This window comes from Amphiprion ocellaris, chromosome 21, assembly GCF_022539595.1.
Source record: "Amphiprion ocellaris isolate individual 3 ecotype Okinawa chromosome 21, ASM2253959v1, whole genome shotgun sequence".
NCBI lineage: Eukaryota > Metazoa > Chordata > Actinopteri > Pomacentridae > Amphiprion > Amphiprion ocellaris.
The window spans coordinates 17,315,412-17,330,771 of NC_072786.1; the positions used below are offsets into that span (position 1 = coordinate 17,315,412).

At 38.4% G+C, this 15,360-nt stretch overlaps 1 protein-coding gene across 3 annotated transcripts in view; it reads right to left on the reverse strand.

The window, feature by feature from the left end:
- Positions 1 to 3,792: 3,792 nt before the first annotated feature.
- Positions 3,793 to 15,360, reverse strand: part of ptpn12 (protein tyrosine phosphatase non-receptor type 12) — a 68,850-nt gene continuing 57,282 nt past the window's right edge. Inside the window, exons 15-18 of one of the 3 annotated variants that reach the window (XM_035946360.2) lie at positions 10,311 to 10,382; positions 9,203 to 9,256; positions 7,235 to 7,318; positions 3,793 to 6,904 (exon numbers count right to left, since the gene is read on the reverse strand). In XM_035946360.2, coding sequence (XP_035802253.1) covers positions 6,843 to 6,904; positions 7,235 to 7,318; positions 9,203 to 9,256; positions 10,311 to 10,382 — 272 coding nt within the window. In that variant the 3' untranslated portion in view covers positions 3,793 to 6,842. Of the gene's footprint in view, positions 6,905 to 7,230; positions 7,319 to 9,202; positions 9,257 to 10,310; positions 10,383 to 15,360 lie in introns of all 3 variants that reach the window. The other 2 variants (XM_035946361.2, XM_023266100.3) reach the window with 2 other exon arrangements.

Genomic DNA, 15,360 nt, shown 5'->3' on the forward strand with positions numbered 1-15,360 from the left:
GACAGCTGTTTGGTTTGACAGCTGTTGGCACAAAAGGAGGCCTGCAGTGCAGCTGGAGATGCACTGGAGCTGCATTAATCCAACATGCTGAGAGGTGCTGCACAGACTAGACTTCCCTCTGGTCCTTGTCCTCCCCGCTGCTGCTTCTTCTTCTTCCAGGCTGTACAAGTCAACAGGAGCGGCCTGATTTTTTAGCAGAGAAACCACAGTGGCCACAACTGACTGACAGAACATGCAGGGAAAGCGTAACGCGCAGATGGTGGCAGGCTGTGATTGTCGAAATCCAAATGTTCCCATTAAAGAGATAAACTTTCCCTCTTTATCTAATCTTCACAACTGCATGAGCTTATCACTCTCACTCTCGCAGACACACAACACATCATTATACAGTGTCGTGGATCCTTCGGCACTGTTTACACTTTGATTTATTGAGATGAAAACATTTTCTCCAATCAGACAGGCGCGACTCTTAGCACAAGGCCCGTCAGTGTGTGACAGCCAAGCGTGAACACTAAACATGATTAGCAGCTGCAAGAGGCGGATTGTAAAGTTACAACTGGCCATAAACATTGTGACAAGATTACTGCATGATGCAAGCCTGAAATGAAATCTGATGTCTGCGTGTGTGTGTGTGTGTGTGAGCAGAAACGGCCAAGAAGTGTGTATTGAGCAAAGTCTACTATCTACAATATGTGACTAATAGATCAAATTTTCATTTAGCTGAACACATTTGATATCACAGCCTTTAAAATAGAGCTGACTAAGTTTGAGTGTCTTCAGACGGCCGTACAGCCTGCTGCTGTTGCTCACATACACTCAGCACTGACTGGCTATATTTATAAGCCATTACATAACATGTTAAACTGCTCATTGGGGAAAACTGAGGTGACCCAGTTAAGACAGCAACCTGGCTTAATTTATATTAGTCAGAGAAAGAGAGACTGGGACAGACTGTACATTCATATTGTGTTACTGTGCTACTGAGAGCAGAAGTCTAGCAGAGTACCAGCTGGGGGTAATAGAAAGGGGGGAAAGTTAGAAAACATGCATTATGCTGTAATGTAAACAGTATTTTATACATTTTGTTCACTGTAGTACTTAAAAAGCCAGAGGATGCACTATGGTAATGGTCAGTGAAATACATTGCTTATTTACTCCCAATAAGAGTAATTAATTACTACTTATTACATTACTTTTGCATGAAATTTACACAAATCCCAGCCCTAATAAGGAGCACACACACAAGCTCTTCCTTTAAATGTCTTTAATAGGCCACAAAGCTAACAGCAAAGTTTGGGGAAACCATTCCAAAGAGCAGAAGAATCACCGCCATGTCTCAGAGAATCAGGGTGGCACTGCAAGAAAGCTATACACACTCTAGATAAAGTTAGTTACTGTAACCAAGAATATGTGAATTTCGGAACAGAAATCGTGTTACATGTGGGACTTTTGAAATCCATGGGATATATCATCCATACATTTTTATTAAAAGTAAAAAAAAACTAATGTTTTTTATGTTCATTATGATCATGTCTTTACAAATTCCATAATTATTTATTATGGAAACAATCACTTATTAATAAAAAATGACTGGATATCACTAAAATGTCAACTAAATAACCATCCGAACTTAATAACAACCATCTTCTAATTAGCTAAACAATAATAAAATGAGCTTATTCAAAAATAGTTTTGATAGATATTTTTTTTGGCAATATATAAAATTTTATATGGAAAATAATGATTGTATCTGTCTCCAAGAAATCACTTTCAACTAAAAAACACCTTTCAAGGAAGTGTGTTAATTCCAAATCACATGACCTGCTCCACATGATGTCATTTCGCCCTGAAGAAAAGACTGGCAAGACTCCAAGGCTTTCTGAGTTATTTAATATAAAGTAGTCAACAGGTTTACTACAATATTTTTATGAATGACTTTCAATTTTACTCGATTGTATAGATAATATTTAGAAGAATCTTTCTGTAAAAATGCCATGTGGTGTTTGGTTAGAATAAAAGAAATGTTGATTTTAGATCTGAAAACAGGAAAAATGTCAACTATGATACAAAAAGTCCCACAATTATATATTGACTCACATAATGTTATGTGATTACTGTACATCATGTACTTACATAGGGCTGCACAGTGGCGTGGTGGTTAGCTCTTTCAGTTTGCAGCTAGAAGATTCCCCGGTTCGTGTCCCGACCTTCCTGGGATCTTTCTGAATGGAGTTTGCATGTTCTCCCTGTGCATATGTTGGTTTCTCCAGGTACTCCGGCTTCCTCCCACAGTCCAAAAACATTCTCTCTTAATTTCAGATATTTTTCTGATTTCTTTGCTCTTCTGTTACAGTAAACTGAATATATTTAGGTGGCGGCGCGTGCAGATGCAGCGGCTTCTCTCTCCCGACAAAAACAGTGTTTTCGTGTGTTTTTGTGAGCCTCAGTGCTCTTGTATGTCTCTTTTTTGCCCAATATCTTATTTTCTAAGTGTTTATTTAATGTCTACTGTTGCACGAAGAGAGAGTGATGAAATTTCAATTTTTGCTATGTCATGTACATATTGAAGAATTGACAATAAAGCTGACTTTGACTTTGACTTTGATATTCCGGTTGTGGATAAAACAAGACATCTGAGAACCTCATCTTGGTCTTTGGAAAACACTGATCAACATTTTCCACCATTTTCTAACATTTTAAAGACCAAACAACTAATTGATTAATCGAAAAAAATGGTCGACAATGAAGATAATCATGACTTGAAGCTCTATTCTATACAGGCCTGCAAAATTATAGTATTATAGAGCTGTGTAAAGTTTTCTGTGTATTTTTCTTCAGTGAAAGTATGATAGAAGGTGAAATTTGCAATTATTTTCCCCACGTGCTTTCCACCTTTTTTTTTTCAAAGTTCACAACACAGATTTTCTTCATTCAAGGCCTCAAATGATGATTTCCGATGAGAGCAGACTAATTATCCAACAACTGATGCTCTTGCAGTCTTAATTACAAGCAAAGGTAAGCATGGAGTCTCACTGTATGACTACAAGGGGACATGAACGTGGATTAATAGGACGTGCTTTTGTGCATGAATGCGATCTAAGAAACACACACAAAAAGATAATCTGCTCTGAGGCACATAAGAAGTTGCATTGACCATGTTTGTATAATTAATCTGAAATAAGCGTTGGCTACACGTGAGCACCAGCAAATAATTACAGTGCAGCTGCTTTCCTGCTGTGCTTCTCTAAGTGTGTAAAGGGAATACAAATGCGAAACCCTGAAGGTCTCCGTGTAAGACAGTGAGCCACTGTGTGTTTATATCCCCCGCTGGGATTAATTGTCATATTAGTGCGTGTGTGTCGACTACACTCGTCTCTGCAGATCGTTCCAGGTGTGAGAGGATTCCTGCTGTGACACCCCCTCCCTCACCCTCATACAAACTCATAGATATGCAATTCACATCAACTAGAAGTTCATTTGGAAGTCAGTTTCAACTGACATCATCATAGATTACAATTCAGCAGGAGACGCAATGAAATCACTTTATCAATGCTTCAGAAAGTGATTTACTAACCACTTGGCTGGTCTGTATTATAAATTAAAGGATGCCTATTGTGCCCCTGTCAATAAATTAATTAAAGTCTTATGCATCCCCAGATGGTAGTTTTCAACTCTTCACCTCAAAATACTGCAAAGATGAGATTGTATACGCTCTGGTTTGCTAACAGACAGACAGACAAACTAACGGCAATCGTCACATAACTCCGCCATACAAAAAAAGAAAAAGAGGCGTTGTCTTTACTTAATGTTCATTTTTACTGATTGATTTCTGCAACATACAAACATTGTGTGTGGGTGTGTGTGTTTGCATGTGTGTGTTTATGTGTGAGGGGAGGAGGGGGCAGGAGGGCGTGGCTGAATGAGAGTCCCACAGGAGGTGATGAGCAAGCAGCAGCGAATCACGTCGCTCACGCCACTAATGATGATTGGAGGACAGGGGAGCAGGGGAGGGCGGGCTCTCTCTTAAAGGCACAGGTGGGCTCTTTTCTGAGATCGAGGCTAGTTTGAGTGTGGGGGAGGTAGGTGGGTGGGTGGATGAGGATAGAGGGTTGAAGGGGGCGAAAAAGAGAAAGAGATGGAGGCAAACCAAGTGAGAAAGTTAAAAAGACTGTCGCTTCTTTTGTGTTTTGTCAAAAGAAAGAAAGAAAGCAGCAAGTTAAGTAAGAAGGAAGCAAGAGGAGAGAAAAACAAGAAATGCTCCATCTCAGTTGTAAGTTTTTACTGAAAGAGCAAAAAGAAAAAACTAAATAAAATGAAAAACATGGAAAGAGACGGGAGAAGAGAGAAATCGGGGTTTCAGGTCGGGGTTGGGCAGTGGACTTGTGACGCAACAAACAACCGCGTATACAAAAATAACTTTTAAAATACCATTTACAAAAAACGACCATTATTATTATTATTATTATTATTATTATTATTATTATTATTATTATTATTATCATCATCATCATCAATATTATTATTACAATCTTATTCAGAGCCTGTTGTAGTTATCTGAAAGGGGGCCGGCTGGCAGTCTACGCTTTTCCTCTGCCAACCAATTAAAACAATATTTGTTTTGTTTTTTTTCCCTCAATCTGTTAAGCATATAATTCGAACATAAAAATAAAACAACCCTGAAATATTTGCCGGAAGCAAAAACAAAAGGGTAGCAGAATAATTTACAGTTTGAAGGAAAAACATTGTGTAGAGGGGAGGAATCATCATCATCATCATCATCATGCACTGACTTTCTTACATCTTCTGTTAATAGGAACATTTAAGAGATAGCAAAAAAAAACCAAAAAACATCTGAAATATTATATACCTAAACTGCCCTGTACAGTTCTTTATCTTTATAAAACAATGCATATACTATATAGTTATGGTAGCTAATGAAGGAGAAGTTAAGGAAAAGGATAAAACAGTAGTCCTGGGTCCCTAAGCTGCTGTTGTCTTGTTGGATCATTGTCTCAGAAGCAGGTGAAAGAACAACAAGCTGTCAGATGAGAAACCAAAACAAGTCCGGTGTTCAGAGGAGCGGTGAACGTGTCGAGTCCCAGGTTTCAGATTTCAAGTGTTTCAGGTTATGTGTAACATTCATACTCCGAAACACTGAGGTGAGCTGCTGAAATTAAAAACTCTCACGGTTGTTCATCTGAGGGCCTCACCAACGAGAGAACGGAAAGAAAAGACGACAACAGCAAAACAAAACAAATAAACAAAAAAAAAAAAAAAAACAGCGAAAAGGAGTCTGAAGTAAAGACCGAGAGAAGCCAGAAACACAAAGAGAAAAGAAGTCGAAGGAGAAGACAAATTAAGGAGGGTTGTCATTGGCTGTCTTCTCTGAGAGGCAGACTAAGGCAGGCTCATGGTCGCAGCAGTGAGAGTGAGAGTCACAGAGCTGACCAGTTTGGTCATTACCGACGTCTTTAAAGTCACGTCACCTCTGATGTGATTCCAATAAAGAACAGAAAATGTAGAAATTTTGGGGGCCAGAGTCTTCAGAGTTGAGGGTCATGACACTGATCAGAAAAAGAACAGACATATTTCCTCTACACAACTGACGTCCCTTCTGATTTTCCTACTAGCTGGGCCTCCGAAAAATGATTCAGATTAGCTTATTTGAGAGGGAACACTGCTCTTTGGTCTCCTATCCACTGCCACGGTATGAGCAGATGTTTAACACAAACAACGCATTTCTTTTCTGTCTTGCTGAGAAATCTCATGTCTGTATAGTAAACACAAAGCAGCCTGTTAGCTTAGAATGAAAACTGGAAAAACCAGTGTAAATTAAGGTAACTACCTACTGGCTCCAGCTACATATCTCCCCTAAAAACACACACACAGCCTGTTTGACTGAAGATTGCAATGACCAAACTGTGTTAGCCCATGACTCAAAGCATAGAAATTTAAAATACTAGAGCTGGTATTACTTCAGCTAACACAGGAGTAAATCCTATGGGAAAGGTGAGGAACGGGTGAATGTTGGTAACAGTCAGTTCTAGCACTTCTGTTTCTATGCTGATCCTTTGTAATGTAGCACCAGCACATAGGAAGAGGGAGAGAGAGATTATAAAGAGATAGAGAGAGAGAGAGCACCCTGGCAACCTGTACATATCCAACAGAAAAGGTTGCATCATGGGTAACAGATTATCTAAGTTCGCTTTGAAGATTGTTGTTCATTCAGTAGGAGGCAGCAGACAACTTCTGGGAGTTTAGTTAAATCTCTCGCCTCCCACAGTAGATTTTCTGATTAAAGACAATTCCTGATTTGAACAAAAAGGATACTTTCTTCTGATTTGGCATGAAACGCATTCAAGCTGAACACTTTTTATTAAGAGTCACACCTACATCTCTCTTCTAGCCAAAGAAAGGACAATTTTCTTGAAGTGTCTATAGTTCAGGGAGAGAACTAGACCCTTTCTTAGTTTAATCTTAAGTGGCCAAAAACAATGAAAACACAGGAATTATGCTTTAACCATTAAAAAGGAAAATAGCCAGACTGATCCACGGTCAGCATCTAGAGAAACCCTCTGCCATCAGCGAGCTGAGGAGGAAAACGTGAGCTTTGTTCTACAATGGGCGAGTCTCTCAAGCGGTAACTGTCCGGCTTTGCACAGTGGCACTTTGAAGGAGGAGGAAGAGTAGATGAAGAGGCACAGAGTTACACAGAAGGAGGTTCTGTGTAAATATGTGCTGTTTGTCTGCAGGGCATCTATCAACTTGGTTTTTGGACCAGCCAGGTGAGATCGGTAGAGTCCATTTCCTGACAAGGGCGGGCGGGAAGACGGATTGTTCCATCATGTCCACTCCAGGGGGGGTTCTCGAGGGCCTTTGGGCTGAATGCAGCGGTTACCGAACCCTGAAAGGAGAGAAGCTTTTAGCTGGGTTACAAGAAATTTCTTCTCCAGAGTAAAATGTGCTTGTGACTCTTTCCTGTTCTCCATCAAACATTTTCTGCTCATGCAGCCCAAAACTAGACTTCCAATCAGCAAAAGCAACCTCAAAAAACGATGACATTAACAGAAACCATGTTAGTCAGCAGCATTTTCTGCACAGAGACCGACAAATTCAATGCTTGTGCAAATAACATTTGTGCTCCTTCAGAGGCCTGACTAGTGGAGACCCGACAAACAACAGTGTTCAGTCATGTCAGAACGTCTAAAAGAAGTACGACAGCCGACTTACCCACCGAGCTCTGCCTTGCTGTCTGTTGCTGTGGTGCCAGTAGATGCAGGGTCAGCTGGAGATGTCTTGTTGACACAATCTGACACATCTGGACACAGAGCAACACACAAACACACAGTTTAATGGGGTGGAAATACTGTGTGAATAACAGTGGTAGAGTGCCCATGAGGTGTGATGTAAGATCTATTTAAACTGCATTAGTTTTACTGAGGGAGGAGTGAAAACACTGACGCACATGTAAATTCATTTCCTACTTATATGAATTAGGCTCTTTCTCTTTATGCATTAAGATGCTACATATTCTGACAGACATGCAGTGTTAAAATAATTTCACTACCAAGGAAGTCAGACAGAATAGCCTTTGTTTAGACACTCAGAGTTTGACATTTTAAGGTTCTGAACCACTACAACACCCACATCTCAGACCAGAACAAACATCAGTCACATCTCTGCCCTTCCAACGCTTTAATTCACAACCAGATAGGTTGTGTACATGAGTACGGACAAAGAATAATCCTGCCACAACCACTGGCTCATTCTGACAGACAAACAAGCAAACATACTGAAAAATAAGTTTCTGTCAATGAGAGTATTGAAGCTAAACAGAGACAGTAAGACATGAGTGAAGAAGGAGTAGCGGATCAGGATCAACAGCAGCAGAAGACAGTCTCACATTGAGCTGAAATGAAAAACAGTGACTAAATTATGGTAAATAACCAACCCCGTTTCAACCAACATATCTTTGCCATTTATCTTATTACTTTACTGTTGCTCCTCTTCAGTCAACCAACATGGGACAGACTGATCGCCCTGGTAACCCCGAAATAGGGTGGTATGTTAACATAAAATCACAATGTTTCCCTAAACCTAATCAAACACTTTTGGTGCCTAAACCAAGCATATTGTTGTCAAAATGTGAAACAAAGCGCTGTGTTTTCCTAAACCTAACCAAAACAACTGAAGGTAAACAAGTGAAAGCAAAGTTAAGTCTTGGAAAAATGGTGCAAACACAAGACGCCAACGCTGGTCTCTTGGGTGAAAGTTGTGCTGCTGACCTATGCCTCCATCTTCCCCTCCTACATCCAAACACAAACTTTGTGGCTCTTTCAAAGTCCCTTTTAAAAGATCTCAGGGGAGGTTTGTTTCTAAACCAAATTACGTTTCATTCAAAATGTAAACAAGAATGCAGTTGAAATACTTCGTTTGAAATTCTTTGGTGTTTTTGAGGCACCGGCTGGACCCTGGACTGTACTTTAGCTGTTTGAAGGCCACTCTCAGTCTGTTTAGAGCCAACAGTCTCAATAGGAGGGACTCACGTGCACTAATGTTTACAGGAACTTCACTATCTGCTACAGACACCATTATTCCACTATTTATTTACACAGCATTTAGTTGCTTGCTGCCACATTAATATTATATTTCTGTTGAAAACCTTGCATGACACCTTCAGAGCCTGGCTTTCAGCAGGTGTTTAAATAAAACCAAAGTCTTTTTATTCTTTCTAGCGAGTCAAACAGTTATTCCCTTTTCATTAAGCTGTCACACCCACACCAAAACTACTGAAGCAATAAATTGCCAGTAACCATCATCAAACAACCCTCGTAGCACAGATAAGCATGTGCTCTCGTTTTCATTGCACCTCTCTACAGACATGTTTTATCTTTTTTCCCCCTTTTCTCCCTCTCTCTGTATCTCTGTTACTCTCTCGCTCTCACAGCTGCCCTTCTGACTAACGCTGTCAGTCTTATCATGCTCAGGCTAATTTGTGAAGCACTGAAGGTCTGTTTCCTGCTCTGCTCTGTTGACTAACCCGCTGTAAACACATAAACAGGGACACGGAGGGAAGTGAGGAAGACACGGCGAGGTCAGGCAGATGTTCACCTCTGCAGACGCCAACAGACAGCAGAAAAACACAGGCAGGTAAACAATGACAGAGAGAATTAAAGCACACTGAAGTGCTGTGTGTTCGTACCTTTATGTGAACTGCTCCATTCGGCTGAGGCGGACGTTTTCATGTCCAAAGGGTCTGACAGAGGGAAAGGAAATGAGTGAATGTGACACAGAAAGAATATTTGAAGACAAAAGAACAACTATTAACGCATAAAACAAACACATTCACACACATTCCAGGATCATTTCAAAGTCACTTTATACAACACTTTTATATTTTTCCTCATCATTCAGCCTTTAAATCAAGCTTTTCTTTACCATTATGCCGCAAAGTAGAGGCCAAAAAAATCCACTTCGGCCCTCTAAAGTGCAAAATATATGTATAACAACAAATAATTCCCTGTAATATAATGAACACTGATCTTTTACAAACTAACGCACCATTTTAAAGCCTCAGAACATGTAGTCTTCTGTCATTTCCTAAATCTCTTTGCCCTTCATCTTCCTCTATCTGTGCTTCTATTTCAAATTCACCCCAAAAAGCAATACACTACAACCAACTACACCTTCTGAAAAAAGATACCGTTCACAGTAACGCTTGTGTTTGGCTGCCTGAAGCAGCCAACGCTGACCTCTAGTGTTGTAAAACTGAGAAAGCCTCTCACAAGCGCCTTCCTCATTTATAACACAAAGGCTTAATCTTCCTTTTCATCTTGCGTGCTCCGGTGCGGCTTAATATTTCAATATGATTTTCTTCAAATATCAGAGCGCTGCACAGGAAAAAAGAACGCAGGAGAAGGCAACAGGATGGTCGAATTAATAAAGAGTCCGTCCTGTGAAAAAGAGGCCACGGACTTACTGCCTGCAATATGTGTGTCCATCTGTCTGTTTGAAGTGAGGATGACAGACTGAATCCCTACCTGCTCATATAATACAAGCTATCAGGTAAAAGAAGTCAAATCCTTCCTGTTTAGCTCATTTCACAGGCTGGAAACTGCATCAAACAACCACAGCTGACTACCACACAACATGTACCACCAACATGAAGCAACACCAGACGATCTGGACCTTTATTTTACCATCTACGTATTTTCTAGTTCATCATTATTGATCCGTCCACCTTCGGAAGCCGACCGGTGAATCCACAGAAGCGGAAACACACCTGAGGATCTCGACCAATGCAAACGCACCTGTGGCCAGTATGAAGGACTCGGGGGTTCTCTCAGGGAGGGGGGGAGGGGAGTCGTCGCTGTCCCAGCAGTCTGGGTTAAAAGGTCAGAGGTCAAATGAGTAGCGAGGCGGCCGAGAAGAAAGAAAAGAGATCGGCAGTCAAATGACAAGGAGACAGAAAGGCTCAAGTAAAGGTGTGTTATCATTAGAACAGGGGTGTCAAACATGCGGCCCGCCGGCCAAAACCAGCCCACCAAAGGAGGCCAATCCGGCCCGTGGGATGACTTTGTAAAGTGTAAAAATTAGAGAGAAGACATTGACTGCAAATGGTAAATTTATAAAATTATAAATTTAAAATAATTACTAGACCTTGACAAATTGTTCTGATCATAAAGTAAAATACTAGACTACTCAATGTTCTTCTGTAATTTTGTGTCTCATTTTTGTAATATTTTGTCTTTTTTTGGCTGACTTTTGATGTTGATTTCATGTTTTTGTCGTTTTGTTTCTTGTTTTTGTCATTCTGTCTCATTTTTCATTGTCTCATTTTTGCAATATTTTGTTTCCTTTTTGTCTCCCTTGTGTTGTTTGTGCAATTTTTGGTCTTGCTTGTGTCCATTTTTTTGTCACTTTGTAACTTTTTAATCAAATTTTTTGTCACTTTTTTGTTTTGTTTCATGTTGTTCATCTCATTTTTTGTCATTTTGTTTCTTGCTTTTGTCGTTTTGTGTCTCATTTTTTTTATTGTGTCTCATTTTGTTAATATTTTGTCTTGTTTTGGGATTTTTTTGTCTTTTTTTGTCTGACTTTTGTCGTTTTAATCATGACGTAAAATACTATATCATTCAGTTCCAGATACCTTAAGGGTATTGTGCCTTTTTGTAGATAAACATTGATCTGTAAGTTTTAATGCACGTGATAAACTGAGCCATAATTTCTGTACTATTGTACTCTTTTAGTCTTTATCTTGTTAACTATGATATATTGCTTTTGTTTCTCTTCTCTTTTTGGTTTATTAAGTGTGTTCTGAATATTATTACAAGTTGGTGTCAGTATTCAAATAGTGCTTTGCGGTCGACATACCATATCCAAATTTGGTTGTGCCAATAAAGTCCTTTGAATTTCAAAAGATGCACACACAAATACTGGTATGACAAGCACCATTTTGCATTTATACTCCCTGACCGTGACAGATTCAGAGATCATTTGTTTTCCAACATGCTGGTAGGCATAAAAAAATCTTTCTCTATACTTATCTTCCTAACAGTGTCAGGGAGTACAGGCACTACTAGTTTAACTACATTTTCCAGCAGTAGTTGGGTAATCATTAAATGGGTAAAATCATCTTATGTTTTGCAGAAAGCTAATTACTGTATTGCGTGGCACAGCAGAGAAAAAAACTGCTGCCTGGCACTATTTTAAGATTTTTGGAGGATAAACCTTCTGAACCAGAAAAAACATCCAGTGTGTTTACAGAATCACCATAATTACATCATTTATGAGAGCCAAAAACTGTAGAAACAGAAATAATTGCAGAATTTTTAAACTTTCCTACAATCCTTGAACTAATTATTTGTAATCGTCAGACAATTTAAACAAATCCAAACTTAAAATTGTAATATTTCTAAAATACATATAGTCCAGTATTGGTGACACCTGTGGGCACTTGGATTTTTTTTTTTAAATTAGTCAAACAATTCAAATGTAACTTTATCTTGCATTATGATTTGTTTAATTATAACTCTGTCACAATGCAAAAATTATAGTTTTAGTTTGTCTTTACTTCTAGTTATGGTTGTGCTGTTTCCGTGGAGGTGCAGGATCTTATACTGCAGTGAAAAAGGAGCCCATAGTGTGAAAAAATGTTACAGGAACAAAGAAACTGTTTTGGATCCAGAGGATTAAACAAGCATTTATTCATGCGTTGTATTTTAATTTTGCTTTCTATTGCAAATTTGTTCCAACGTTTCGAAAATAGTATTAATTCTACTAATGCAATTGTTAAAAAAGCTCCTCATTTGATAAATAATTGAATACTACAGATTTTTTTGTTGCAAATTTTTCCTCTTTTTAATTTACTAACAGAGCTATGAATATTATATGTTAATGTTAGTATTTATACAGTAGTGTGCAGTCAAACTACTGCGTCTAAATGCAGCCATGGAAGTAAATCTCTGAATATCTTTAAATGAGTATTACTAGAAGCATCATGTGGGTTTTGTAGCAGACACATATGCAGACTACACTGAGGCTAATAACAGTGGTCTACCTCCGTTGGAGTCATGGCTGACATGTAACTGCTGTTAAAGTAGATGTTCAAGTCATTATCAGTCTGGTTTCACAAACTCCTCAAACACTATTAAAATAAATCCAAAAAGGCTTATTTTCTGGGGTCTTTACTGGTTAATAAATGCACTCTGGCTTAATTTCCAACACGGCTGATTAAATTGCGACAAAAACTACTGATGTGTTCCCCGTCGTTATGATTACATTGTCAACTGTGAATGTTATTTTGATGTCCACAATGTCTGAGGGTAGTTTGGTTCATCTATGCTGAAAAATTACACACGGATCATTAGCATTAGCTCCTGCTGCAGCAAAGCAAGGGGACGTGTAATGAGGAGAAAATCATTTTGTTTTGGGGTCCAGTGAAGGCTGTCAGTATCATTACGACTGCTTCACTAAAACCCAGCGGTTAACTCTGTTTAGCTGAAGCTTCTTACCTCCTACCACCTTGTGTTTGGATGAAAACAAACCAAGAAAAACATAAGACCGACTATTTATAAAAATTCAATTATCTCAGCCTGAATCAGCTCTGCTTTCTTTACAGGCTCAAAAAATAAGAGCATGCAAGGGATTTTCCTGCTAGAAAAATGCAGCTCTTTTTAATGCAAAGGCAATATTCTACGAGACATTTGGTATTAATGACCTTACTGGTGACCACGAGCTTAACTGTCTCATTTCTCACTAAGACCTGGTGGAACTCTTGATGAAGTCTGACCCTTTAATTTTATTTTCTTCCATTCCTTTGAACTGAAATGGACTGAGAGACTCTGAAGGGTTGCCTTCAGAGTATAGAACCTCTATTGTAAAATATCAGCCTCATTTCCTTGTGGTGACAGTCTATTGATTCTAATGCCTGTTGTCTCCAGTGAGTTTTTGCTCATTTTGTTTAATTTAATAGCTTAATTTTACTGCCAAATCCTTACATTTTTGGATCCTTTTTTTGTTTTTACCTCAGGTGCTACCTCCTCTTTACAAATACCTTTCTAATTCTACATCTACAGACATTCTAAGCATTTTAAATTAGTCATTTGGAGCCGTTTGTTTTTTTTTTTTTTACTGCATATAACCCCATTGAGTCACATGAGTCTTGATGAAAGGGCTGGTTAATTTTACTGTAAACATAATATTAGTATTCCTGTTCTAACTGTAGTAATGTTCAAAAACTGTTCAGTTGAGTACAAATTACAGTTTAAGTGTGGTTATTCTTGTCTTTCATTTTCTATTTTTGCTACATTTCACATCTCTACATATTGGTGTTATTTTTTACATATTTCAAACCAATTATTCTCACATTTATAGAGTCTCATTTGTTTGTCATAGACTTGCAAAGCACCTCAAAATGCAGTTAAATCAATTTTTTAATGATTTATGATTAATCCCACCAGCAAAACAAGCAGCCACCAGCTTTCTCTTGACCCACCACGAAGCAGCAGTTTGCTCAGTGCCACTCATCAACAAGCAGCCATTAGATTTTTGCACCCAATCAAACAGCAGCCGTTAGCTTTTCATAACCGAAGCGCCGCCGCAGCCCAAACAAGTAATGTGCCAAAAAAGCCAAGCAGAACCAAACAGTCGACCTCGGGACTGTGAAGCAAATATTCCTGCATTTGGTTTTAAATACTGGAAAAAACTTGAGGAGAGCATGACGTAGTCAGACATTTAATGGCCACCATAAAATTGGAATTTTGCTTGGTACATAGTTGGGAAACACAGATTTGCACAAACAACTCATAAAGGGGTCTGTTGTGGCTGTTTGGGTTTTAATGAGAAGCCATAACAATGTCAGTGTACCAACTTTTCACACAATAATTTTTCTGTGGCTCCTAAACATGCAGAATGTGACCAAAAAAAATGCTAAAGAAATTGCATTTACTTATACGTAGCCTTCCTCTTTCTTTAACCCTCCTAACAGTTTTTATGTGTGCTTTTATTTGCTCCTGTCACATTTTAAGCATAGATTTGGATCATTTTCCTCCAATATGCCAACATTTCTGTCTAAATTCAGGAGTTTCTGGGTCTAATAAGTAAAGCTAATTTACTGCTTTTGTTTAGCACATTTGAACGACAGCCATTCAAAGATATTTCCAGTTTAAAAAAAGAAAAAGAAAATGATTGGTGATGTACATTAACTTAAAAGGTTTAAATATTGGTGTTGCAACCCTATAGAGTTATTAATGGTGTGATTTTACCTGAGTAACTTACACTACAGTTCAAAAGTTTGGGGTCTCTTACAAATGTCCTTATTTTTCAAAGAAAAGCATTTCTTTTCAATGAAGATAACATTAAATGAATCAGAAATACAGTCTAGACATTGTTAATGTGGTAAATGACTATTCTAGCTGGAAATGACTGATTTTTAATGGAATATCTACATAAGAGTACAGAGGAACATTCCCAGCAGCCATCACTCCCGAAATTGTCTGGGTTATCCCAAACTTTTGAATATTACTGTATGTAATAGGGATTACCACTTTACCTATCAATAATACATATTAAGGTCCTACAGTGTTATTAATTATTGAGATTAACCTAACAACAGTAATAATACAGTTAAGACCTTTCTGTATTATTAATTACAGAGGCAAATGGTGTAATTTTGGTGATTTTTTTTATACCTTTCAAACAAAACTATGGTATATTGTTATGTAAATTTTGGTATACACACGACACAATATGCCAGCCTGAACAACGTTTGGTCTAGTTTTAGTTTTTATATTTTTTTTGTTTGAAGCTAGTGCTCAGCCATCAAACAGACTCAATTCGTGCTCTGTCACAGTTTAATCT